This window comes from Bidens hawaiensis, unplaced genomic scaffold (genome assembly GCF_021521415.1).
Source record: "Bidens hawaiensis isolate Kalapana, Puna unplaced genomic scaffold, B.hawaiensis_p1.1 tig00025659_1, whole genome shotgun sequence".
In the NCBI taxonomy this organism is placed as follows: Eukaryota; Viridiplantae; Streptophyta; class Magnoliopsida; order Asterales; family Asteraceae; genus Bidens; species Bidens hawaiensis.
The window spans coordinates 16,044-42,678 of NW_027494108.1; the positions used below are offsets into that span (position 1 = coordinate 16,044).

A 26,635-nucleotide genomic window follows, 5' to 3' on the forward strand; every position below is an offset into this window, starting at 1 on the left:
GAATCTTTTATTAGTTATGCCTTGTAAATTAATTAGTCTATTTTGTTTATTACCGCTATATGACACTAGGATGGTATAATTAAGGTCAACTATCAAAGAGGGGTTTCTGACTTTTTGTCACTTATTTCTCTTTCATTTTGGAGGGTATTTAAGCCCTAACCTTATATAGAAACACACCACAACATTTGATAAATATCTTCTGAGTTCCTATGAAAGATGGAGCACATAGGTACATTAACCAGATTGGTGATGCTTCTTGTGTTTGTGGGGTGGCTCTTTGTGTGGGTTATGCTGCCAACAAAAATCTACAAATACTCATGGACCCCCTCCCTCTTCAAACACTTAAACTCCACTTATTTCCGCGAACAAGGTCGTTTCCTTAACTTAATTATCTGTATATGTACGCAACGAAAACTATAATATTTTTTAATCTAGCTAATAGTTAACGTTTTCGTGTTAAATTCCAGGAACTAATCTTGTGCTATTCTCATTTCCTATAATGTTTCTGGCATCTTTGGGATGTATTTACCTCCATTTTCAGACCAAGCATGTTCCTAAAAGGTAATTAAATGCAATTGTACGTTAATTATATTATCCATCTATCTAGGCTAGCAAGAACAAACATATATATGATATATCATTATGAAAAGCGTGTGTGCGCGCGTGCAGAAGTCTCACGAGAAGATCAAGATGGTTGGACTTCTGGAAACGGCCGTTGATTGTGATGAATCCTCTAGGGATCGTGAGCGTGATGGCGGTTGAGCTTCGCGCACCTTATGATGCACAGGGTTGGGGAAAAAGTGTAAGTACGTAGCCGTTAATGTATAACCCATCATATATATATATATATATATATAAGGGTGATAATCTAATCCCACATCCTTTGAAAAGTTAATACGGCCGTCCTAGATAATAAGGGACGGTCATTTTAGTGTGCTGGCAGTTATTGCCATTTGCCAACAATATTGGATCATATTTCAATAGTTGGTACTTATATTATATCATATTTTATTATAAACATCATAATCGGTACTTATATTATATCATATTTTATTATAAACATCTTTCTGGAGTTTCTTTTTTTTATTATTATTATTTTTGTTATTGCTTGAAAGTATTTTTAAGGTTGATGCATACATGTAAAAGGAAGTAGAATCTGACTTTAAAACAAATACATGTTTTTACAAATGACAAAATGATCATGCAGGTGGACAGCCAAGTTCCGTAGCGTGTCGTTGAGGCTCGGGTATATTGGGAACATAACATGGGCGTTTCTGTTCTTTCCCGTGACTCGTGGATCGTCACTATTACGATTGGTTGGGCTTACGTCGGAGTCGAGTATAAAGTATCACATATGGTTGGGGCATGTATCCATGGTTCTCTTTACTTTACACAGTTTTGGGTTCATTATCTACTGGGGTATCACTGATACAATGTATTTGGTACTACTTCCAAGTCTTTCATAATATCCTATCATTGATTTTGGTTTTATATTTACACTCGTACTTATAATATTAATTGGTCCTTAATTAGACAACAATGATATATACTTAGTAAAATTAATATATAACACAAAAAAGTTAAAATTAATAGTTTCCTAGATTTAATCTCTATGTGCCGTAAGCCCTAAGACTATGCACTATGGGCGCGGTGGATGGGATGATGAGGGCGCGGTGGGCACGGAACACCGCTGCGGGGCGCCGTTGGTGGGGGCGCGGAAAGGGGGCTCTCTCTCTCCTCTCTCACATACACACACATATATATATATATGCATATATATATATATATATATATATATATATTGGGGCGCCCAAGGGGCATTAACCATAGCGGGACGGACTTCGATGCCCCGTTTTTTACAAGGCGATGACGTGGCACCATGGAGAGGCTTCGATGCCCCTCACCATATATTAAAGTCAAAACTCTTTTATATTAAAAAGAAATACATTAGACAAACTCTATGGTACTTTTGATAAGCATAAACATTTTACTTTTTAATATGTGTTATAATTTAAGAGTAAGACTATCAAATTTTATGCCTGTTGTAGTTTAACATATTATTTGTACTTTCATTTCATAAGGTTCTTTGGTTCTTCCCACAAAATTATGTATTGATTTTTTTAAATTTAAATACAATTTTATTAAGAAATTAAGATGTGTCCAAACTATTAAGATGTCTAATCATATAGTTTTAAAAACTTAACACAACATATTCTTTTTGTAATTTCAATTGATTATATGATTGTATAAAGTTATCCGATCAATCACACATATATAACATCCTTTACGCATGAAACGTTTAAATATATAGAAAGTTTATAATAATAATAATAATAATAATTATTATTATTATTATTATTATTATAAAAGCTAGTAATAGTTTTATTAATAATATTTGAAATTTTGAATGTTAATGATGCCATGAGCTGATGGTGGGGAGGGAGAATTGACAAAAGGATGTTAATTGTTGTATGTTATTGGAATTATATGAATTGTCTTAGAATATATTTCAATCCCTTTTCTTTTTAGGCAAAGATGAATTGAAAGACTGAAACCTCCACTAAATCCTTCAAAAACCACTCTATAGTTGCTTCAATAGGGCGTGATTGATAATTCAACATCTTAAAGCAATTAGAATAAAAAAATTTATACATATATATATGTCAATAGTATTTTTGTATTAAGAATATATATCTAAATAGTATTAAAAAATAAGTTTAGGTGGTGTATTTACAGATCAAATGTGTTTTACTAAACTTATCTGTACAATTTAATAAATAAAACTTTACTTGTGACACGTGTCCTCTAATTAGCCACCTCTTTCTCTCAAAATCCCGCCTCTCACCACACTCCTTTCATAACCCTAATCTACAACCACAATCACTCCCAAACCTCTCATGTGCCAATCTATATCTTCTCTTCAGAAAATCTTTCGTAATGTTTCAATCCATCAAATCCCATTCTCAAAATCACAGGCGACCGAAACTTCCAATTTCATCTCCATCGCTGCTGTCAAACTACAGCTTCCGCGCCGTCGATGACTTTTCAAACGAAATCAAACCCTAATCGATCTGTAATCAGTATATCTAAATCCTCTCAATGCCAACAACCCTCATCAAAACTTAGGGCGGAGTCACCAACAATTGATTTCTCTCACATGGTACCTCTCTTTCTGTTAGTTTTTTATGTCTTTTGAAATTTCATTTAATTCAACTACTTTGTGAATTAGGGATTCGATTTTTATATGTTTCTGTTATATGATATCTGCAGTTCCAAATATGATGCATTTTAACTCTAAACCTGATGTGAACAGGGGATACAAGGTACTCAGCCATCTTGATTAGTGTGATTACAGTGGTACATTATTGTTCACAGATATGCATTTCTTCTTTTTATTACATTAGTGCTTTGAATCTTAACAGTATTTTATGATTTCATAATACTTTGATTACAACAATATGGTTTACATAACAATAACAATAAAGTTTTTGTCTTTCATAAAAGTTTTCTTATGAAAGCCCATTATAAGCATTGATTGTTAAAAACTTATAATATTCAATTTGATTTCTATCGTCTCATTTTTATTTGAGTATATATTTAACAAATCTACAGATTTATTTTGATTATTTCAATACACTTCACACAATAAACGAATTTGTGGTTATTGCAGAGGATAGTAGTGTTTCTAATGCTTACGGTTTCTATCGGTTGTTTATATATTCGCCGATCAATGAAATTGTTATATTAAGAAGAGGTACGTTATTATTCAACTTCAAGTCGCTACCATATAACATTTCATTTATGAATGTCTTGCGTATACTTTTTTTTTTAATTATTTAAAGTTACTTAATCAACATAAGCGATAATATTTATTCACACAAGATTTCTAGAGAAAAGTATTGGTGAAGCAACATCCTCTCATCGGTTCGTTGGTATATCTAGGGTCTCGTCACTTGAAGAAGAATTTCTTAATGAAATTGATTTCGTCAACATTCGTGTAATTAATGAAATAAGAAAGGTATGTTCTATTATTTTGAATTAATGTTTTTATATTCAACTAAACATGTTTATTAACATACCATTAATGATATATGTGAAATCCCTTATTATTGCTGGTAAGATCAAAGATGTATGCATTAAAGAATCATGGTATTATCTTGGATGTGATTTATGTAAAAACGGAATATGAACTAATTTAGTCACTATTCAAAAGAGAGAAGATCCAGGTGATTTTGATCTCAACAAGGAGTACACCGTGTCAATGACAAATGCACTTAAACTACAGTATCATATGTTATTCCTAAGTTTTAAATATTTTCCTACTTATCTACAATGCAACTTTTTCATATTCATTCCTTAGGTGGTATACTCATAAAATTGGTATGATTTATTATTTAAAGTTATTACAAGTATTATTTTTTTAGAAACAAGATCCCCATAAGAGTCCAGGATTGCACGGGGACTGTGACTCTTGCTATGCTTGAACGGGAGGTTTATGAGCTTTTAGGACAAACTGTTATACAAGCCTTGAAAAACAAGAAAAGGTATACTGATTGTCGTTTTCAACCGTTTATAATAACTCTACTATACTTTATAATGTTTTCAGTAAATATATTTAGTGTTTTCCACAGTCGGCTGAATTTGCAAAGATTCCTACTCATTTCAATATCTTACTAGAAAGAAAGATCGCCTTTAGAATCGAGATCAAGAACAATAATATTGATAAAGATGTCGATTTTTTTCAATTTCTAAAATGACTGAAGATCCAAAGACTATTTCCGGACTTGAAAAAACTCCATATCAAACATCATTATAATATTTCTTCATTTACATAATAAACCAGCCGTATGTGTGCAAGTAAAACATACTACCTTTTATGTCAAATGCAGGCTGACGAATCTGATTATGAGAATCTAACTAATTCATAATTGCTACCAAAAACTGATGTTACTTTGAAGGATATTAATTTTTTAAAATATTTGTTTTCTTTATTTTTTTTATGTAGGATTCTATTTTCTTTACTGCTAACAATGAACCCCAGTTTTTCAATAATGATGATAATATGGGCAAGACCGCAAGACTACCGATGTTGATTTAAAGAGAAGATTGACGCAAAGGGTGTGCCCAATGCAACTTGAATAGCAGACTGATGATTCCAAAAACTGAGAAGTAGATGCTGATTTTTTTATCGTTACAAATAAATTCCTTTTTTGTTATCCATTTTTCAATGTTGGCTCATTTACGTTTCTTTACAATTTGTTTTCTTGGGTTTTTGTTGATGTTTTCCTTTTATCAGATGTCTGGTTTTAAAGAGGCTGTTTTTTATTTGATGAAACGGTGTCTCTTTTAGAAATTTATGCTGTTTAAAATCTTTTAAGTTATATAAGATTTGATGTTGTATGATCATGAAATATTATGTTTGAAATAGTTAGGTACCAACAAATCATATGGTTCTCGAAGACACTATTAAACATATGATTTATGTTTGTAAATATAAGTTCTTTGAATTTTGTTAATATCATTATAGAACCAACATTATGCGCTTACTATATTGGCAATACTCTTAAAACCTTTTATATTTAATGTTAAACTCATAATTTATGGTATTATGGTTTCATGTTGTATGATATGAAATAATATCATAGCACCAACATTATGCTGTATGCACTTACTATATAATAACATTTTATAAAATTAATTTGTTAATTTGTAATACACGGGTAGATAACCTGGTGTGTTGAATAAATAAAACTTGTTAATATGTGATCTTTGAAGGGTATAGTGAAAGTTCTTGATCATCACTATTTTGTCTATATTTTTAGTTAGTAGATACAATGTTTAGTGCCACGTATGAATGTATGATTTCTGGTTTTAAAAATAGTACGTTAGAATCATCTTGTTTTTGTTTGTGTAGTGTCGATATGGTAAAGTATTCACTATTTCGTTATATTTTAGTAAGATACTTGCCACAACCCCCAAATTATACGTTCTGTTGAACGGTAATTACAAAATTGCTTTAATGATAAATCCTTAAATGTTATATATAAACCTATACTCATAAACTTACATGTAAACATGTTTAATTTTGTGATGATATAGATGAAGCAATGGAGCCAAACTTACCTTTCCAACATAGCCGGAGAAATCGCATTCGTAGTGGCAATAGTTATGTGGGTTACAAGTATCTGAAGAGTAAGGCGAAAGATGTTTGAGATTTTCTTCTATGTTCACCAAACATACCTTCTATACCTCTTCTTTTACATCATTCATGTTGGAGTGGCCTACTTCTGCTTAATTCTTCCCGGGATTTTCCTCTTTTTAATCGATAGATACTTAAGATTCTTACAATTACAAACAAAAATTAGGCTTGTCACTGCGCGTCTCCTGCCTTGTAATGTCATTGAACTTAACTTCTCCAAGGTTGCTGGTAAGATTATACCTCAATTATGTCCTTTTAAGTCTCAACACATGAGTAATCACTTGTTTACTTTGAAAACACATTAAATAAATAATTTCAAAAGTATTTTTGTTCATTAGATATAGACTACGCATAACTAGAAACATATCCAGGATTTTTTTTTTATTGGGGTCAGGTTTTTTCAATGCTCGGATGTCTCTTAACTCGGCATCTGGATTTTTGGTTTCTGTCAAGTCGGGTCACATAAATGATAATATTTTGTCGTTTTAGCCGGGAAAAATAAGAGCTAAAATGAGGTTTGAAGGTAGTCATGATCACGAAAAACAATAAACCCTTCAATAATCATTTAAAAAGAATAACTAAAATATTTGAATCAAATTAAATTGTATATAAATTGTTCTTTTCTAAGTAAGTTTATAAAACCCTAGGATGTGCATTCAAAATTCTAAACGATCAACTAAAAAACAGTAATATATGCTACACACAAAAATTTTTCAAAAAAATATGGGGTCGGTTGACCCCGCACCCTATATAGTGGGTCCGTCCATGGTACAACTCTATAACTAGATAAGTAAAATATTAATGTGTCATATAAATGTTGCAGGATTGGAGTATACTCCAACAAGCATCTTGTTTGTGAATGTACCATCAATCTCCACCTTGCAGTGGCATCCTTTTACAGTGACATCCAATGCTAATACCGAGCCCGATATCTTAAGCATTGTAATAAAGTGTGAGGGAACTTGGTCTCGAAAGCTTTACAAAGAGCTTTCGGGTTCACCTATTGATAGTCTTCAAGTGTCCGTCGAAGGACCCTATGGACCTGCTTCACCACATTTCCTAAGGTTAATTAACTCTTAGTTTACTTATTATTTAGATTGCATAAACTTAATGATTCTATATTTTCTTGTGTAGCTATGAGAATCTAGTATTGATTAGTGGAGGCAGTGGAATCACACCATTCATCTCCATAATCCGTGAGCTTACGTTCCAACGACAACTCAACGATAACCGCAAGATTCCAACAAATATTCTCCTCGTTTGCGCCTTTAATAACTCGACAGATCTTTCAATGCTCAAACTCTTGCTTCCGTTAACATCAAACACTAGTACCACTTCAAATCTTTCTCAAATAAATCTTAAAATACAAGCTTACATCACTAGAGAAACCGAGCAGCAGCAACCCCTTGAAAACACCGACAACAATCTTCAAACCATATGGTTCAAACCCGTGCCATGTGACGTACCCATTTCAGAACCACTTGGTCCCAACAGTTGGCTATGGTTGTGTTTAATAATCTCCTTGGCGTTCATCATGTATCTTGTTTTCTTGGGGCTTGTCATCAGATATCACATCTAACCTAAAGAGCTCGTTGGAGGACCTTCGGCTTATAATTACACTTTTAAAACTCTATGGGACATGTTTTTTGTATGCGTTAGCGTCTTCTTAGCTACTAGTTTCGTGTTTTTGTGGCGAAAGAAAGAGAACGGTAAAAAGGAAGGCATCAAAGTGCAAAATTTGGAACTTCACGAAACCAGAGAAATCGAAAGCTGTCCTAATATGTCTGTTGTTGAAACTACTCAAGTCCATTTTGGACATAGGCCTGATCTAAAGAGTAATGTTTCAAACTATTCAAATCCCTTTATATACATTAACTTATTAATGTTTTTTAATGATCACAGAGATACTGATGGAGAACAAGAAAAGATCAGATGTTGGAGTTGTGGTTTGTGGGCCCAGGAACATGAGACATGAAGTTGCTAGGATATGCTCTTCAAAAGAAGTTAATAACCTTCATTTGGAATCCATGAGCTTTAACTGGTGATGATGATAACAGTGTGGCTTTTAAATGCATATATTTGATCAAGAGAAGTTGTTTCAGATGTTTATATTTTGGTTGTAAATTAAGTGCATTGTGTAATAATTACACTTGGGATTGAAGGTTTGATTCTCACTCAGTGTAATGAGTAGAGATCAATCCCATGATGCAAGTGTGGAGTTCCTGATTATAAAAGATTGTTGTATGACAATTAATCCACAACCACAAGTATAAATGGCAAACAGGTCGAGTCGGGTAGGGTGGATTCGGGTCACGTGTCAGAACATGTCAATTCATAAAAGGGTTTTGTCAAGAGTCAAAACGAGTTTCGAGATAGAACAGATTCAAGTTGGAACAGGTTTTGGGTCAAAACAGGGTGGCTTAAAAAATGGTCTTTTAATATTACGGCGCATTTGGTTTTCGGCATCGGTTATGCCATCAAGGCTATGTTACTATTACGCTAGTACAGCGTACCGGCACCGTTTTACGACTACAAGTTCTTAAAACAACCGAACCAAACCATGATTGACAGCAGAATGCAGTTCAACAATATTCAAAAAACTTAAAACTAGCGTTCTTTTTTCATTCTGTTACAGAGGGGATGATGGTGATGATGATGGCCAAAAAGAACCAGCCAAACATAACATGAAACATACAATGAAACTATCCTAAATACCCCTCATGACAAAAAGAACCTCCAGACTATATGAAAAAGAAAAAAACAAAATAAAAAAAGAATAAAGGATTCAATACTCCACTGTGTGCCCTTTAAACTATAACTTTCTACTCTCGGTTGCGAGCATACCTAAACCGCCTCGCACCATCATCGAAAGATCGGCCAACACGGTTCGCTTTGTCATAGTAACCGTCATGCTTCCTGAAATCATCACTGTTATCCTTGTACTTGTAACCATTCATCTGTGAAAACCTTGCAGAACGTTGATTGAACCGATAATAATCATCTGGCTTAAATTTGTCAGTATACCCAGTTGTGTCATATCGTTGTGTGGCGTGTGCTTGTCGCTTGTCTCTAGCCACATCCTTGAATCTATGATGGTCATCAAAACATTTAGGGGAACGTTCCGGAGACGCGTGGCCACCTCTGGTTACAGTTTTAACCTCGCCAGAACTACATGTATCAGAATTCTTGCGTTTTTGAAAATTCCAAGCGATTGGGGACCCGGATCTGGATCTGGATCGAGGTTGAGCACTGGGTCGATTGAAACTGGGAGCAAAATGTGGTTTGGGATCATGGTATTCTTGTGAATGATATCTGTATCTATCACGGCTATGGCTTCTAGCTGATGGCGGTCCTCTATGGCTACCATAACCATTGTTTCTTTCTGGTGGTGATGGCCTTCGATCTTGGATTCTGTAACCACCACCCCTTGGATTGTAGTTTCTAGAATAGTTTCTGTCGAGGCTCCTATGGCTTTTCAAGTCATACTCTCTCATGGTGTAATCTCCTATATTACTTGACCTGCGCGCAATTAAAACGTTAAAAACGTGTGAATAAAAATATGAGGCTAAATATGTAAAACATGACACGGTCATAGAACGTATAAATTATGAGATTACCTGCTTCGATGTAAATATTCGCCATTCCGACATACATCAAAAGATGCGGATTCATCAAGACGCGATTCTTTCTTTTCACGAATATCCTTTTCTGGTTCATCGGTATGCGGTCTTTCAAAAGCATCTACTTGCACCCCTTGATCGGTTTCCTTTTTTGGTACAGCTGCTTTCGCCAACAATGAATGCTGATTGTCCACTGTTTGATCATGGTCACCTTTTCCTAAAAAAGGGTTTCCAATTGCGCCAAACTCATTTGTGTATATATTATCAGGCTCGTTACATACAGTCTCTTTTCCTGGTTTTTCAATTGGCTCTCGCAACTCACCATCTTCAAACGGTGAATCATAATCAACTTCATTTTTGTTCTCTTCACCCTCAGCCATGTGAACCTGTTCTTCTTGAGTAGCATTCGAGCCACAGCACTCAATCACATGATTGTCTGAAGTAACTTTCTTGTCACAAAAACCTTGAGTTACTTCCACAGAAACAGGCGGACCATCTAGCTTAAGACCATCTATTGTGTCGGTTTCACAATTCGCAGCGTTTTGTTCTTTTAAAACTGATGTGGGTGAAGTGAGAAGATCCTCAATCTTGGCCGAACGAGTAGAGTCAAACAACTCTGATTTACTAGCAGAACTGTCACCATCTGATGTCTTAACAGTAGCCATCTTTTTGTCATACGTTTTTTCAGAAGAAACAACATTACAGGTTTCAAGGAGTGGCGCAACTCCATGCTTCACGGATTCAATTTGCATATCATCACAAGGATCCTCCCAATCATCCATCACGGTGTTCAAGTCCCAATGTAACCTTAACCCTTTGGAAGGCGCAACCTTTTGCCCCTCAACTTCCGTCCCAATATCATTCACATTTTGTTGAACTGCCGAACCAATTGATCCAGGTGCCTTTATAACAACACCACATGCGTTACCTATCTTTAACTTCTTGTTTTGTGTGTTCTTTTGGCATGGAGAAATCTTCAACACGATATGCAGCTTCTTGAATTAAGATACTACACGCAGCATCCGCAAGAAGTGCAATGCCTGAAAAGTCAACCAGATTTCGAGCATCCTTTTTTGTCTTCTTCGTCTTACTGTTCCGCAACCAGGATTTGGATTTTGCTTTCTGGCTCTTTGGTAATGAGCCTGGCAACACCGTTGACCAAAATCTTCATAACAAACAAAAGGGGTTTGCGGTCCACGCAACATCCCCTCTTCACCTCTGATACACGGAGTATTGGAACGCGTTGATGTTGATTGATGCAAAAGTCTTCTTTTCTTTGAAGAACCATCAACTACCTTCAATGTACAACAGTACAAGTAAACATCATGTCAAACACAACATGAAACCAGAAACCCTTAATTAAATATAGCCTTATAATGCTGTAAACAAGCCAAACGCGCGGCAAACTATTCGGCGGGAAGTTCGTTTTGTTCAGTCCGTTTACAGCCCTACTTAAATATATATATATAGTATAAAAATATTAAAAAAATCAATACCTTCTTGCTTTCTGCCGGTTCACGTACACTGCGGACCCATTCGAAACTGCCTGCATCGGGCTTCCGTGGGCGTCTAGTCATGCTGGTTCTACCTTTCCTCGTAACATTCCACTTCATATCCGCATTTATAAACTTCAAAAGTTCAGCATCCATTCTAGTATTCAATAGTTGGAAAGTTTAATGTCATTAATTATACCTTCCAATACAAAGCTACCTGCAACAAACACCACAAATCTATTAAGCTTCTTTCAACAAACAGATGAAAACACGATTAGTCGACTGCATATATCAGTTAATGCACCACAGATCCAACCAAAACCTAAGATCAAAACCCTTCGTATAGACTTATAGATCTAAAAATACGCAGAGTACTATTTTTTGCAAAATCTTAACACTGCCTCCATCGCTGACTCAGTGTTTTAAAAATCCCGAACAGGCACCAATTAATCGCCAATTAATCATTGATTAATCCCGATTAATTGTCAATTAATCCTGGTTTCTGTCCCCACCCCGACTAGCGCCTAATGATTTTTACAACACTAGCTGATAGATGCTCGTTGCCACATTGACCGGCCCGATTCGAGCCTGGGTGGGTTCTAGCTTGACCTCGAAATTAAACGAGGAAGCACAGCTAGGCTCGGGCTCGATTTTGAAGTTATGCATCACAGATCTACCCTAAAGCTAAGATCTAAACCCTTCATAGAAACTTTATAGATCTAAATATCCCTTCATAGAAACTTTATAGATCTAAATATATGCAGAGTACGTTTTTTTGCAAAATCTTAACACCGCCTCCATCGCTAACTCGTGTTGTAAAAATCCCGATCAGGCACCAATTAATCATTGATTAATCCCGATTAATGTGCCTAGCGATTTTTACAACCCTGGCCGAGAGGTGCCCGTTGCCACATTGACCGACCCGATTCAACCCGTGGGTGGGTTTGGGTTCAAGCTCAACCTCGGAATTAAAAAAGGAAGCTCATCTAGGCCCGGGCTTGATTTTGAAATTAAACGAGCCTAAGATCTAGCCACCGAGCCGATCCATGGCCCGAGCCTGACTCGAGCCAATTCGACTCGGTTGTAAAAATAAGCCAGCTCATTTTTTATTCACTCAAGCTAGCCACGGGTGCCCGCTCTCACAATCTCAATCCCTCCGTCCACTGCAGTTGCCACGGCCGATGCGATGAAGGCAGTGTAACAAGATCTACACCTATCGAGCACGATTACACAACACAAACCCTAAAACCTCAAAACCCTAACGATCACCACACGCAGATACAAATCACAAAGCCGTACACCTTCCACGGCCACTCACATATAATCATCCACCAGATCCACAACAATCACCACTCAATTTGCCCTAATTTGAAATTACTCAATTTCAGATCAATAATAATAATAATAACAATCGGTGGACTTGGTTTCTTTCCACAGATCTGCCGCAGCCGATTATTATTATTATTATTGATGGAGTAGTAAACGACGCCGTATCCTCTGTAACCAGTTTACGACTCTTTCTTTCTATCAACACTACGTCGTTTCATCACCCGAATATTAAGACTTACGGGTTTTCCGTACCTGCGTTTAATCCAATCTTCTTCTTCTTCTTTGTATTCTTCAAGTCAATGAATATACACACAACAGATTAACCTCCATCCATTGAATGTTGATAAACGATGATGAATGAATGAAGAGAGTTGAAATGAAATGGTTGGAATGGAAGAATAAGAGATGAGATGTGGGTATTTATTTATGGATGGATTAATGTTGTCTGTCAGCCCCTAGGTCAAACGTGTGTATTTGGCACCTAGTTTGTGTGCGGCCGATGATGATGATGTTGGGCTTCATCGTGTGGCTACCGTTTTAACCCTAACATCCAACGGTCTATATGCTTTTGTTCTTGTCTGAAGGGATTAGTATAGTATAGTAGTGTGTACTTTTTTTTCTATTTTATTTTTCCTACAAACAACGTAATAATATCGTTAAATAACCGTTACAAGCTAGAAGCTAGCAATAAAAGAGCTCGGCTCATAACAAATCTTAATGTCATTACCGCGTATATTACAAAATATCGTAACATAAATAATCGTTGTAGTCCGTACCCGTCATTTTTGATAATATTATTTTTTAACAAACAACAAAATATCAAGCGTAAAAGCTCACTGGTTTAGCTCCATGGCATCAAAAATGTATCAGGGTTCAAGTGATTCACCGAAACGACGAGACCTTGAAAGCAGCTTTTTCAAGTGTCGGTAGCAGAATGTTCTGTCAGTCGGGGAAGGTTTTTGGTGACAAGACCTCGAGATATCAGAAGTGATATAAATAACCGTTAGAAGCTAGACGCTAGCAATAAAAGCGCTCGGATCATAACAAATCTTAGCAGCATTACAAAGTATGTTACAAAATATCGTAACATAAATAACCGTTGTAGTTCGTACCCGCCTTTTTTGGCAAAATTCTTTTATTACTTTTTTTAACAAACAACAAAATATCATAATATAAATACACACTACTATACTATACTAATATCAGAATATTCTTTTATTACTTTTTTTACAAGCTAGATGCTAACAACGAAAACACCCGGATCATAACAAATCTTAACATCATTACAGCGTATATTACAAAATATCATAACATAAATAACCTTTGTAGTCCGCACCCACCATTTTTTACGAATATTCTTTTTTATTTTTTTTAAACTACGGTTTTTTTTTTTTGTTTTTACCACAAATAACTGTTACAAGCCAGATGCTAACAACATAAGCACCCGGATCATAACAAAACTTAGCATCATTACAACGTATATTACAAAATATCATAACATAAATAATCGTTGTAGTCTGTACCCTCCATTTTTGACAAATATTCTTTTTTATTTTTTTTTAACTGTGACCTTTTCTATTTTGTTTTTACCGAACTTCTCAAATTGTAGAGCCCTGTTGACTCGTTCTGACTATACCATGTTCATCGTGTGGCTAGCGTTTACCCTAACATCCAACGGTATATATGCTTTTGTTCATGTCTGTAGTATGGTAGTGTCACTAGTGTGTACCTTTTTTCTTTCTTTTTTTTAACCAACAACAAAATATCATAATATAAATAACCGTTACAAACTAGATGCTAGTAGCAAAAACCCGGATCAAAACAAATCTTAACACCATTACAGCGTATATTACAAAATATCATAACATAAATAACCTTAGTAGTCTGTGCCCGTCATTTTTGATAAATATTCTTTTTTTTAAACTTTTTTTAACAAACAACAACATATTATAATATAAATAACCGTTACAGGCTAAATGCTCGCAACGGAACCACCCAGATCATAACAAATCTTAACATCATTACAACATATATTACAAAATATCGTAACATAAATAACCGTTGTAGTCTGTATCAGCCATTTTTTACGAATATTCCCTTTTTACTTTTTTTAACAAACAACAAAATATCATAATATAAATAACCGTTACAACCTAGATGCTAGCAACAGAAACACCCGAATCATAACAAATCTTAACACCATTACAGCGTATATTACAAAATATCATAACATAAATAATCGTTGTAGATTGTAGTCAGTACCCGCCATTTATGACGAATATTCTTTTTTTTTTTACTACGACTTTTTTTTACCGCACTTCTCAAATTGTAGAGACTCATTGACTCATTTTGGCTATACTGTGTTGTCTTAACCAGACTCATATTGGTTTGGGCGTTTTCCCGGGATACCATAACATCAACTATCATTTAACAGTCGTTGTGCTGTTGCAAGATCATAAATCTCTGGCATAACACACGGTAAAATAAAAACCCGTTTAGGCCCGGGATCCGAACTGACAACCTCACAAAGCATAACTCAAATAACTACTTTAGATTTGGAATTTTAGTTTTAAATTTGCTTTAAAAATTGGCCGTGGGAAATCATCATCGTATATAAGTTTTGTACGAGTTGTATAGGTTCAATTTTTAGTTAGCTATCATTGACCATTAAATATACAAGTTATATATATGTATTTGAGTCATGTACAAGACTTATAGTTTATGTTTGTCAACGAAAACTATACAAGTCGTTTAGGGCTTATGCGACGCATATAGTTCATACACAAAAAAAGTATACGAGACATATAGTCTAGACGACTCGTATAAGCCTATAAGAGGCGTGTAAACGGGATAAACGGAAAATATGACCTTTTCGTACAATTATCATGTCTATTCAACTCGTGTAGGCATGTATGGGTCCTATAGACTAACAAGTTGATGTTTGCAAGGAGGTAACATATGGACTATGGTTATCAAATCCCTATAAGTTTTAAATTTGTTTATTATGTAATTAGATGTTACTAATTTTGAGTTGATTTGTCTTTTCTTTCTTCATGAACATCATTTTCATGATCATATGAACATGCTCTACGTGGTTTACGCATATGATTAAGAGAATAATGATTTTCATAAGAATTTTTAATTGTTACCGTCATTTTCATTTATTTGTTTAATCTGCTAACATATAATTATTGAAATGTGTGACTTTAGACATAAAACCTACCAAAATGTTTAATATATACACATATTTATAAAGTAATTATATGACTAATTGTTTTTAACATATATTTTTATGTGTTTAACACAGTTAAAATTTAAAGAGGTGATGGTGATAAGGACAAAAAAAAGGAAGAGAAGAATGTGGAAGTGCATATGATGCATGTGAGGAGATAACGAATAGTGTGTGTGTGATATCTAACCATCCAAGAGCTTGTAGAGATTAGATCAGCTTACTCACTGCCACGTGTACCCTATCTTTTCCAAATACACATAAAACATATGGGTTCTCAAATATACAGCTGTTTATACTATATAATAAATAAAGGTTTCCGAATGCTACATGTTATTATAGGAGAATGGTTCTTGCAAAAGTTTTCATCATTTCTCTCATATTAAATATATTTATTTCTTATTAATAGTTTTATATTTTATCTTTTTCTTTTTAATATATCATTTTCTCTTTTTAATTATTATTTGCTAATTTAAAAAATTTAATAACAACATAAATATATTAATTTGTTTTACATAAATATATTGTATTAGTTATTAATAATAAGTAACCAATTTCACATTAATTTTGAATAAATATTCCAAAAATTAAGGTTTTGAATATATTATATTAGTTAATCAATATAATGTTTAATAAGTGATATTATTAGATGAAGAACTAGCTTAATTAAAAATTAAAAATTTCAGTAAACTTTAACTTATCAAATGTGTATTATTATTTACTAAATTACAAGTTTCTTCATTAAAATCCTTAAAAGATAATTTCATTATGTAACATCCTAAAAATTTTAATGATGAATAAAGGAAGTTATGTTTAGTGATTTCGCGTAATTAATTAATATCGGGTAAGGAGCGGGTCTTGGACTTGGATTAATTGAGATGGGTTAAATGAGAATGAGATTTCAGGGATATAAATACCCCCAAAATCCCAAAATATCTTCATTTTTACCATACTCTCTAACACTTCCAAAACACACACACCACACACCTCAACCGCCGGCGGCCAGAAGAGAGAGGCGAGATCCGAGAGTGTGAGAGAGAGAGACTAGTTGTGATTAAGCAAATAAACAAGACCCAAACAAGCTCAAAAAGGTATGATTCTTGATCTTTGAAGTTTAAAGATCCGAGCTTTTAGTGTATAAACGACCGAAAATGGTCGGGAAGCGTAGTGGGTGATGTTGAACCGTAACAAGGGTGTTAAAATCGCTCGAAATGTTGGACAGAAACCGAAACTGCGGCTATCTGGGCAACTTCGCCTTCATCTGGGCAACTTCGCCTTCAAAGCGATGAACTTCGCCTAAAGCTAAGTTCGCCTGATGGCAACTTCGCCTGCAAGCTAAGTTCGCCTGATGGCAACTTCGCCTAAAGCTAAGTTCGCCTGATGACAACTTCGCCTAGAGCTAAGTTCGCCTGAGGCTTAACTTCGCCTAAAGCCAAGTTCGCCTGATGACAACTTCGCCTAAAGCTAAGTTCGCCTAAGGTTTAACTTCGCCTAAAGCTAAGTTCGCCTAAGGTTTAACTTCGCCTAAAGCCAAGTTCGATTAGAAAATAAATTAAAAACCTAATGAAAAATGTGTTAAGACAGTTAATGGAAATAAAATTTTTCCAAGCTGACCTGGCAGCTCGACCCCAGCCAGGGGCTCTGCCCCTTGGACCCTGCTAGGGGCTGCCGCCCCTAGACCCCGCTGCCAGGGGCGCTGCCCCCGGATCCCCGTTCGTTGTGGGTCATATAAAGATAGAAATACATTATGAGAAGTGATAGTTAATTGATACGTATACTTGTTATACAGTCAGCCGTGCACAACTGAAGAAAGGGATTACGATTAACGGTGAACGTAACCGTGTTCAGGTGAGTTTCTAGCCCCATTTATGTGTTATGTTTTCAGGGCTGTGTGCATACTCGATATGTTTGTTAATACGCTTATCCTAAGAGATAAGTGTATGCCTTATGTGAATGATATGATATGTAGGAATGATTGCTTGATGGTACGTGAACGATCTTCGGATATTGCACGTACTGTCAGGTTGTAACGCTATGTGTAAGGTAAGTATGATATGTATGCTTATGTGTATGAACGTGATAAAGTTAATAAAAGAAGGAAATGACGGTTGCATGGTTGTATGGTTACGAAAAGGGTACCGAGCCCTAATAATACTCGAGGTATGATGTATGGTTGTATGGTAACGAAGAGGGAATCGAACCCTACTAATATTCGAGGAAAGAGGGAAACCGAGCCCTAATAATACTCATGGAAAGAGGGAAACCGAGCCCTAATAATACTCGAGGAAAGAGGGTACTGAGCCCTAATAATACTCGAGGAAGGAGGGTACCGAGCCCTAATAATACTCGAGGAAGGAGGGTACCGAGCCCTAATAATACTCGAGGAATGTAGGGCGTAATGCTCTTTATAACGTAAGATATGAAGGTAAGTTAATACAAAAGAAAGTAAGAAAGTAAGAAAGTATGAAAGTAAGAAAGTATGAAAGTATGAAAGTAAGAATGAAAAAATATAATGTTATGTGAATGGTATGATTATGTGATTATCTAGAACTCACTCAGCGTAGCTGACTTTTAGTATGCACGCAGGTGAGTAGGATGAGGCAGCTCGCTTGAGGAGACACATGGCACTGAACAAGAGTCTGGCATCTGAAGTTATGATGTTTTAATTTTAATGCTTTAATGTTGAAAGACAAAGGATGTTTTGAGACAAGTTATGAATTATGTAATGTTTTATGAAAGTTTTATATTCCGCGTAAATGTTTTAATTAACTCTGATATTTAGAACTGTGTTTATGAGTAAATCCAACACGAAAGTAGGGATACCGGTAACGGGGCCTTACAAGTTGGTATCAGAGCATAAGTTCGAGAGATTTAAGCATCCTACATGCTTAGACTCGAACAGAGAATGGGATTTAAGTAAGAACGGAAAGAAGATGCCAGTTCAAGAATGCCATGTGTCGCTCAAGCAAGATCAGTAAAGGTAAAGTGTATAATTAAATGATATATGTTAATGAGAAAGAAAAGATACGTGAACGGCAGGGATAGGAATAATTGATTGTTGATTTGGCTAACTGCTTAAGTAGAACCAGCACAAATAGACTCATAAAGGGAAGTCACAGCTGGCCATTGTTATTACCTGTTAGCCTTGCTATCCTTGTACTAAATAGTTCCTTGAGTGATGATGTTTGTGTTTTCCCCTTAAAATACAATGGCGGGAGCTGGAGACATTGTTGGAGCTGGAGGTCGCACTGGACGACGTGGCATGCCTCGTCGTGTCCAGCAACCTTCGGTTGAGACAGCTTCCAACACCGAAGCTGAAGGAAGCGCAGCTGGAAGAAACCCGGAAAACAATGAAGGAGTTCAACTGGATCCCGCCATTCAAGCAGCTATTGTTCAAGCTGTGGCCACTGCTGTGAATAATATTACCCCGGGAAGGTCTGCTGGAAGCCGTGAAAGAACTGTTGAAGGGGCCGGTGGTAATGGTAGAAAGGATGACGAGAGGGAAAGGGGTGACTCAAGTGAGGTAAGGTCTGTGAAAGATGATGATAGGAAGAGGGGCCGAGGCGGTTGCAACTATAAGTCCTTCAAAGGTTGTGACCCGCCTAAGCTGACTGGTTTAGGAGACGCAATCACTACTCTTCAGTGGATAACCGCCATGGATAAGGTTATCCGCATTAGCGAGTGCCGTCCAGATCAAGCGGTAGGTTATGCTACTCAATCATTCGAGGATGAGGCCATGTATTGGTGGAAGAGTGTGGAGCAGAGGAAGACCCGTGAAGAGATCAAGGAGATGAAATGGGACGATCTGAAGGAGTTAGTGATGATGAAGTTCTGTGCTGACGCCGAGGTTGAAAGGGCGGAGATGAAGTTCCTAAACTTGAAAGCTGGGATAATGACACATCGTGAGTACACCACCGAGTTCAATCGAATGTCTAGGTTGGTGCCCGATATGGTCAACACTGAGGCTAAAAGGATCAAGTGTTACGTGAGGGAATTAGCACAGAGAGTCCGCATGTTAGTCAGGATAAGTAAACCTGCTACTTTCGATTCTGCTGTCGAACTCGCAAAAATGGTCTATGCAGACTTGACTGCGGATGATGTGGTGGTGGGAGACGAGAAGAAAGAAAAGAAATGGGTCGCTCCTGCTAAACGACCCGGTACCCAGATGTGGAACCCTAAGAACAAGCAGCCGAGAGTTTGGGAGAACAGGTCGTGCAAGACCTGTGGCAAGGCACACAGTGGTGAGTGTAGGTGGGGAAAGGGTTCGGATACATGTCATAAGTGTGGAAAGATTCATGCCGGAGAATGTAGATTTGGGTCGAATGTTTGCTACAAGTGTGGGAAGGCAGGTCATTATGCTAATGAGTGCAGTTCTAAGCCTGCATGCTACAGGTGTGGTAAGACAGGTCACTTTGCTAGGGAGTGTACCGAGAGTGAAGCTGGAGGTAGTGGAAGGAAAAATGCCGAACAAGCTAGGCCAAGAACTAGAGCCTACATGCTGACCCAAGAACAAGCCAAGCAGATTCCGGATGTTGTCACAGGTACGTTTCTAGTGAACGATGTTTCCGCTACTGTATTATTTGATTCGGGCGCAAACAAAAGTTTCGTAGCCACACCATTTAGTAAACTAGCTAAAATGAAATGTTGCCGAGTGTCTGAGACCCTTATAGTAGAAACCGCTAGTGACACTTCGGTTAAAATAATGAAAATGGTTAAGGACTGTAGGATAGAATTGGAGGGACATGAGTTCCCTGTTACCTTGTACGTTATGACCTTGGGAGGGTTCGATGTGGTTTTGGGAATGGATTGGTTGTCTGAGTTTGAGGCTCAGATAGTGTGTAAGAGTAGGATGGTAAGGTTAAAATCATTGGATGGTAGTGCGGTGACAATTTATGGTGATAAGGAAAGTTCTGGGCTTAATGTCATTTCAATGATAAAAGCCGAGGGTTTGTTAAGGCGAGGGTGTTGTGCCTACCTGGCGTATGTCGTCAACGCTACGGCCGAGGCGAAAGAAATGAAAGATGTTCCTATCGTACGCGACTACCCAGAAGTATTCCCTGAGGATCTTCCGGGGTTGCCACCGGAGCGAGAGATAGAATTTCAGATAGATTTAATACCAGGAGCCCAGCCCGTCGCGAAAGCGCCTTACCGTCTAGCGCCGTCCGAGATGAAAGAATTGGTGTCACAACTGCAAGAACTCCTCGAAAAAGGTTTCATAAGACCGAGTGTTTTCCCGTGGGGCGCACCAGTATTGTTCGTGAAAAAGAAGGATGGAAGTATGAGAATGTGCATAGATTATCGTGAGTTGAATAAGCTTACGGTAAAGAATAGATATCCTTTGCCACGGATTGATGATCTGTTTGACCAACTGCAAGGTTCAAGTTGGTTCTCATGAATAGATCTCAGATCAGGCTACCATCAGCTGAAGGTGAAAGAGGTAGACATCCCTAAGACAGCGTTCCGAACGCGGTATGGACACTACGAGTTCCTCGTAATGTCATTCGGTCTAACCAATGCTCCTGCAGCATTTATGGACATGATGAATAGGGTGTGTCGACCGATGTTGGATAAGTCGGTTATCGTCTTCATTGACGATATATTGATTTATTCAAAGAACGAGTCTGAACATGCTGAGCATCTGAGAGAGGTATTGGAGACTTAGAAGAAAGAGAAGCTGTATGCCAAGTTTTCGAAGTGCGCGTTCTGGTTAAGAGAAGTGCAATTTTTAGGTCACGTGATTAATCCGGAGGGGATAACCGTGGACCCAGCTAAGATTGAAGCGATAACGAATTGGAAGACTCCGCAGAATCCGACTGATATACGAAGCTTCCTAGGGTTAGCTGGCTACTATAGGAGATTCATCGAAGGTTTCTCCAAGATAGCCGCACCGCTGACCGGTATGACCCGAAAGTCGATAGTATTCAGTTGGGGGAAGTTTCAGGAGGAAGCCTTTGAAGAATTGAAGAAGAGACTCACGCAAGCTCCAATCCTTACTTTACCCGATGGCGACGAGGATTTCGTTGTTTGTGCTGATGCCTCGCATCAAGGGTTAGGTTGCGTGTTGATGCAACGAGGGAAGGTGATAGCCTACGCGTCTAGGCAGTTGAAGGTCCATGAGAGTACTTATCCGACGCATGATTTGGAGTTAGCAGCTGTAGTGCATGCTCTCAAGATATGGAGGCATTATCTGTACGGTACTAAGTGTACTATCTATACAGATCATAAGAGTTTAAGTACTTCTTCGAACAGAAAGAATTGAACATGAGGCAGAGAAGATGGTTAGAATTAATAAAGGATTACGACTGTGAGATTATGTATTACCCCGGTAAAGCTAACGTGGTCGCTGATGCGCTAAGTCGTAAGAATGAGGAAGTCATTGCAGCAGTGAAGTCATACAAGTTGATCATGAACCCGAGTCTTTTTGAAGAAATCGTCAAGGTGCAGTCGGAGGTGTTAGTAGATGAAGGGTTAGTAAAGAAAGAAAGGATTTATGGCCAGCAAGACGAGTTGATGGAAAACACTCATGGAGTTAAAACTAGGTTCGACCGTATGTGGATCCCACGACATGGTGATCTTAGAAGTCGAATCTTAGATGAAGCTCATAAGTCAAGGTACTCAATCCATCCTGGAGCTACAAAGATGTACTAAGACTTGAAAAGAGATTACTGGTGGCCAGGAATGAAGAACGATGTAGTGGATTATGTTAGTAAGTGCTTAACTTGCTTACAAGTCAAAGCCGAGCACCAAAAGCCTTATGGGAAGATGCAACCGCTAGAGATACCTGAGTGGAAATGGGAACACATCACCATGGATTTCATAACTAAGCTACCTCGTACAGCTAAGCAACATGATACCATCTGGGTGATTGTGGACCGTTTGACCAAGAGTGCTCACTTTCTGCCCATACGAGAGGCCATCTCGTCAGAAACGTTAGCAAGCTTGTTCATCAAAGAAGTTGTAACCAAGCATGGGGTACCGTTATCGATCGTGTCTGATAGAGATACACGGTTTACTTCGAGGTTTTGGAAGAAATTCCATGAAGCTATGGGGACGAGGTTGAACATCGGTACGGCGTATCATCCTCAAACTGATGGACAGTCTGAAAGGACGATCCAAACCCTTGAGGATATGCTACGTGCTTGTGTTTTAGATTTTGGTGGAAGTTGGGATGATCATCTGCATCTGGCAGAGTTCTCCTATAACAACAGTTACCATTCAAGTATTGGTATGCCACCGTTTGAGATGCTTTACGGTAGACGATGCAGAACCCCGGTGTGTTGGGGTGAGATTGGTCAGAAAGAAATGGGAAGCCTAGAAGTGGTTCAGGAAACGTCTTCAAAGTTCGATCTGATCAAAGCAAGATTGAAAGCCGCGCAAGACAGACAAAAGTCTTATGCAGATAAGCGGCGACGACCAATTAAGTTTAACGTGGGTGACTATGTGATGCTCAAGGTCTCGCCTTGGAAGGGGATTATCCGTTTTAGGAAAAGAGGAAAGTTGAGTCCGAGGTACATTGGACCGTTCAAGATTGTATATCGTGTGGGTGAAGTAGCTTATAAACTGGATTTACCCGATGAGTTAGAAGGAATTCATTCAACCTTCCATGTTTCTCATCTAAGGAAGTGTCTAGCTGATGACACGTCTCACGTGCCATTGATGGATATTGAGGTTGATGAACAATTGAACTACATCGAGCAACCGATAGAGATCGTTGATCGCAAGGAGAAGCAGCTTCGTCACAAGATTATACCTTTGGTAAAAGTGATATGGAAACACCGCAAGGGATCAGATGCTACTTGGGAAGCCGAGGATGAGATGTGCAAGTTTTACCCTAGTTTGTTTATGTAATAGTTAGGTTTCGGGGACGAAACCTCTTTAAGGAGGGGAGACTTGTAACATCCTAAAATTTTAATGATAAATAAAGGAAGTTATGTTTAGTGATTTCGCGTAATTAATTAATATCGGGTAAGGAGCGGGTCTTGGACTTGGATTAATTGAGATGGGTTAAATGAGAATGGGATTTCAGGGATATAAATACCCCCAAAATCCCAAAATATCTTCATTTTTACCATACTCTCTAACACTTCCAAAACACACACACCACACACCTCAACCGCCGGCGGCCGGAAGAGAGAGGCGAGATCCGAGAGTGTGAGAGAGAGAGACTAGTTGTGATTAAGCAAATAAACAAGACCCAAACAAGCTCAAAAAGGTATGATTCTTGATCTTTGAAGTTTAAAGATCCGAGCTTTTAGTGTATAAACGATCGAAAAATGGTCGGGAAGCGTAGTGGGTGATGTTGTACCGTAACAAGGGTGTTAAAATCGCTCGAAATGTTGGACAGAAACCGAAACTGCGGCTATCTGGGCAACTTCGCCTTCATCTGGGCAACTTCGCCTTCAAAGCGATGAACTTCGCCTAAAGCTAAGTTCGCCTGATGGCAACTTCGCCTGCAAGCTAAGTTCGCCTGATGGCAACTTCGCCTAAAGCTAAGTTCGCCTGATGACAACTTCGCCTAGAGCTAAGTTCGCCTGAGGCTTAATTTCGCCTAAAGCCAAGTTCGCCTGATGACAACTTCGCCTAAAGCTAAGTTCGCCTAAGGTTTAACTTCGCCTAAAGCTAAGTTCGCCTAAGGTTTAACTTCGCCTAAAGCCAAGTTCGATTAGAAAATAAATTAAAAACCTAATGAAAAATGTGTTAAGACAGTTAATGGAAATAAAATTTTTCCAAGCTGACCTGGCAGCTCGACCCCAGCCAGGGGCTCTGCCCCTTGGACCCTGCTAGGGGCTGCCGCCCCTAGACCCCGCTGCCAGGGGCGCTGCCCCCGGACCCCCGTTCGTTGTGGGTCATATAAAGATAGAAATACATTATGAGAAGTGATAGTTAATTGATACGTATACTTGTTATACAGTCAGCCGTGCACAACTGAAGAAAGGGATTACGATTAACGGTGAACGTAACCGTGTTCAGGTGAGTTTCTAGCCCCATTTATGTGTTATGTTTTCAGGGCTGTGTGCATACTCGATATGTTTGTTAATACGCTTATCCTAAGAGATAAGTGTATGCCTTATGTGAATGATATGATATGTAGGAATGATTGCTTGATGGTACGTGAACGATCTTCGGATATTGCACGTACTGTCAGGTTGTAACGCTATGTGTAAGGTAAGTATGATATGTATGCTTATGTGTATGAACGTGATAAAGTTAATAAAAGAAGGAAATGACGGTTGCATGGTTGTATGGTTACGAAAAGGGTACCGAGCCCTAATAATACTCGAGGTATGATGTATGGTTGTATGGTAACGAAGAGGGAATCGAACCCTACTAATATTCGAGGAAAGAGGGAAACCGAGCCCTAATAATACTCATGGAAAGAGGGAAACCGAGCCCTAATAATACTCGAGGAAGGAGGGTACCGAGCCCTAATAATACTCGAGGAAGGAGGGTACCGAGCCCTAATAATACTCGAGGAAGGAGGGTACCGAGCCCTAATAATACTCGAGGAATGTAGGGCGTAATGCTCTTTATAACGTAAGATATGAAGGTAAGTTAATACAAAAGAAAGTAAGAAAGTAAGAAAGTATGAAAGTATGAATGAAAGAATATAATGTTATGTGAATGGTATGATTATGTGATTATCTAGAACTCACTCAGCGTAGCTGACTTTTAGTATGCACGCAGGTGAGTAGGATGAGGCAGCTCGCTTGAGGAGACACATGGCACTGAACAAGAGTCTGACATCTGAAGACTTATGATGGTTTAATTTTAATGCTTTAATGTTGAAGGACAACGGATGTTTTGAGACAAGTTATGAATTATGTAATGTTTTATGAAAGTTTTATATTCCGCGTAAATGTTTTAATTAACTCTGATATTTAGAACTGTGTTTATGAGTAATCCAACACGAAAGTAGGGCTACCGGTAACGGGGCCTTACACATTATTTATGTATTCTCAGTATTTATGTTAATTTAAACGAGCGGGTTTCTTTAACCGATTAAAGGATCAAACATGGTTCAAGTCAAAACAATCTATTATTAGAAAGAGTTTCGGTCCACGGGTTTGTTTGTTTTTTAGATAACCTGTTTTAACTTTTAGTCAGTTATATGTTAAATTATCCAGAGTTAAAAGCAGAAACAAAGTTAAACTATTAATTTATAATATAGAGGGTAAAGTTACAATTAGAATTACAAATCTATACTATATAATAAACAAGGGTTTTTGAATGCCACATGTCATCACATTAGAGTGGTTCTTACAAAAGTTTCTCTCCTCTCCCTCATATCAAATACATTTCTTTGATATTAATAGTTTTATATTTCATTTTTTCTTTTTAATATATCATTTTCTCTTTTTAATAATTATTTGCTAATTTAAAAATTTTAATAACAATATAAATATATTAATTTGTTTAACATAAATATATTGTAATAGTTGTTAGTAATAAGCTTTTAGAAGTAACTAATTTTCACGTTGATTTTGAATAATTATTCCAAAAATTAAGGTTTTGAATATATTATATTAGTTAATCAATATTAATGTCTAATAAATAACATTATTGGATGAAAAGTTAGCTTAATTAAAAAATTAAAAATTTTAGTGAACTTTAACTTATTAAATGCATATGATTATTTACTAAATTACAAATTTCTTCGTTAAAATTCTTAAAAGATAATTACATTATTTATGTATTTCAGTGTTTATGTTAATTTAAACGAGCGAGTTTCTTTAACCGATTAAAGGATCAAACGTGTTTCAAGTCA

The 26,635-nt window shown here is 37.2% G+C and overlaps 1 protein-coding gene and 1 pseudogene across 2 annotated transcripts; one reads left to right on the forward strand and one right to left on the reverse strand.

Annotated features, from left to right (window-relative positions):
* Nucleotides 1–216: 216 nt before the first annotated feature.
* LOC143571987 (ferric reduction oxidase 4-like) lies at nucleotides 217–8,347 on the forward strand (annotated as a pseudogene). Its single transcript, XR_013142193.1, has 7 exons — nucleotides 217–417; nucleotides 542–561; nucleotides 1,208–1,442; nucleotides 6,100–6,427; nucleotides 7,023–7,263; nucleotides 7,334–8,034; nucleotides 8,102–8,347. The product of XR_013142193.1 is annotated as a ferric reduction oxidase 4-like (transcript).
* A 540-nt stretch (nucleotides 8,348–8,887) lies between these two features.
* LOC143571976 (uncharacterized) lies at nucleotides 8,888–10,264 on the reverse strand. The gene is made up of 2 exons (XM_077057261.1): nucleotides 9,817–10,264; nucleotides 8,888–9,718 (listed from the first exon to the last, which is right to left on the reverse strand). The coding sequence occupies exons 1-2, from the start codon at nucleotides 10,197–10,199 to the stop codon at nucleotides 9,022–9,024; spliced, it is 1,080 nt and encodes a 359-aa protein (XP_076913376.1). The 5' UTR covers nucleotides 10,200–10,264; the 3' UTR covers nucleotides 8,888–9,021.
* Between the last annotated feature and the right edge of the window lie 16,371 nt (nucleotides 10,265–26,635).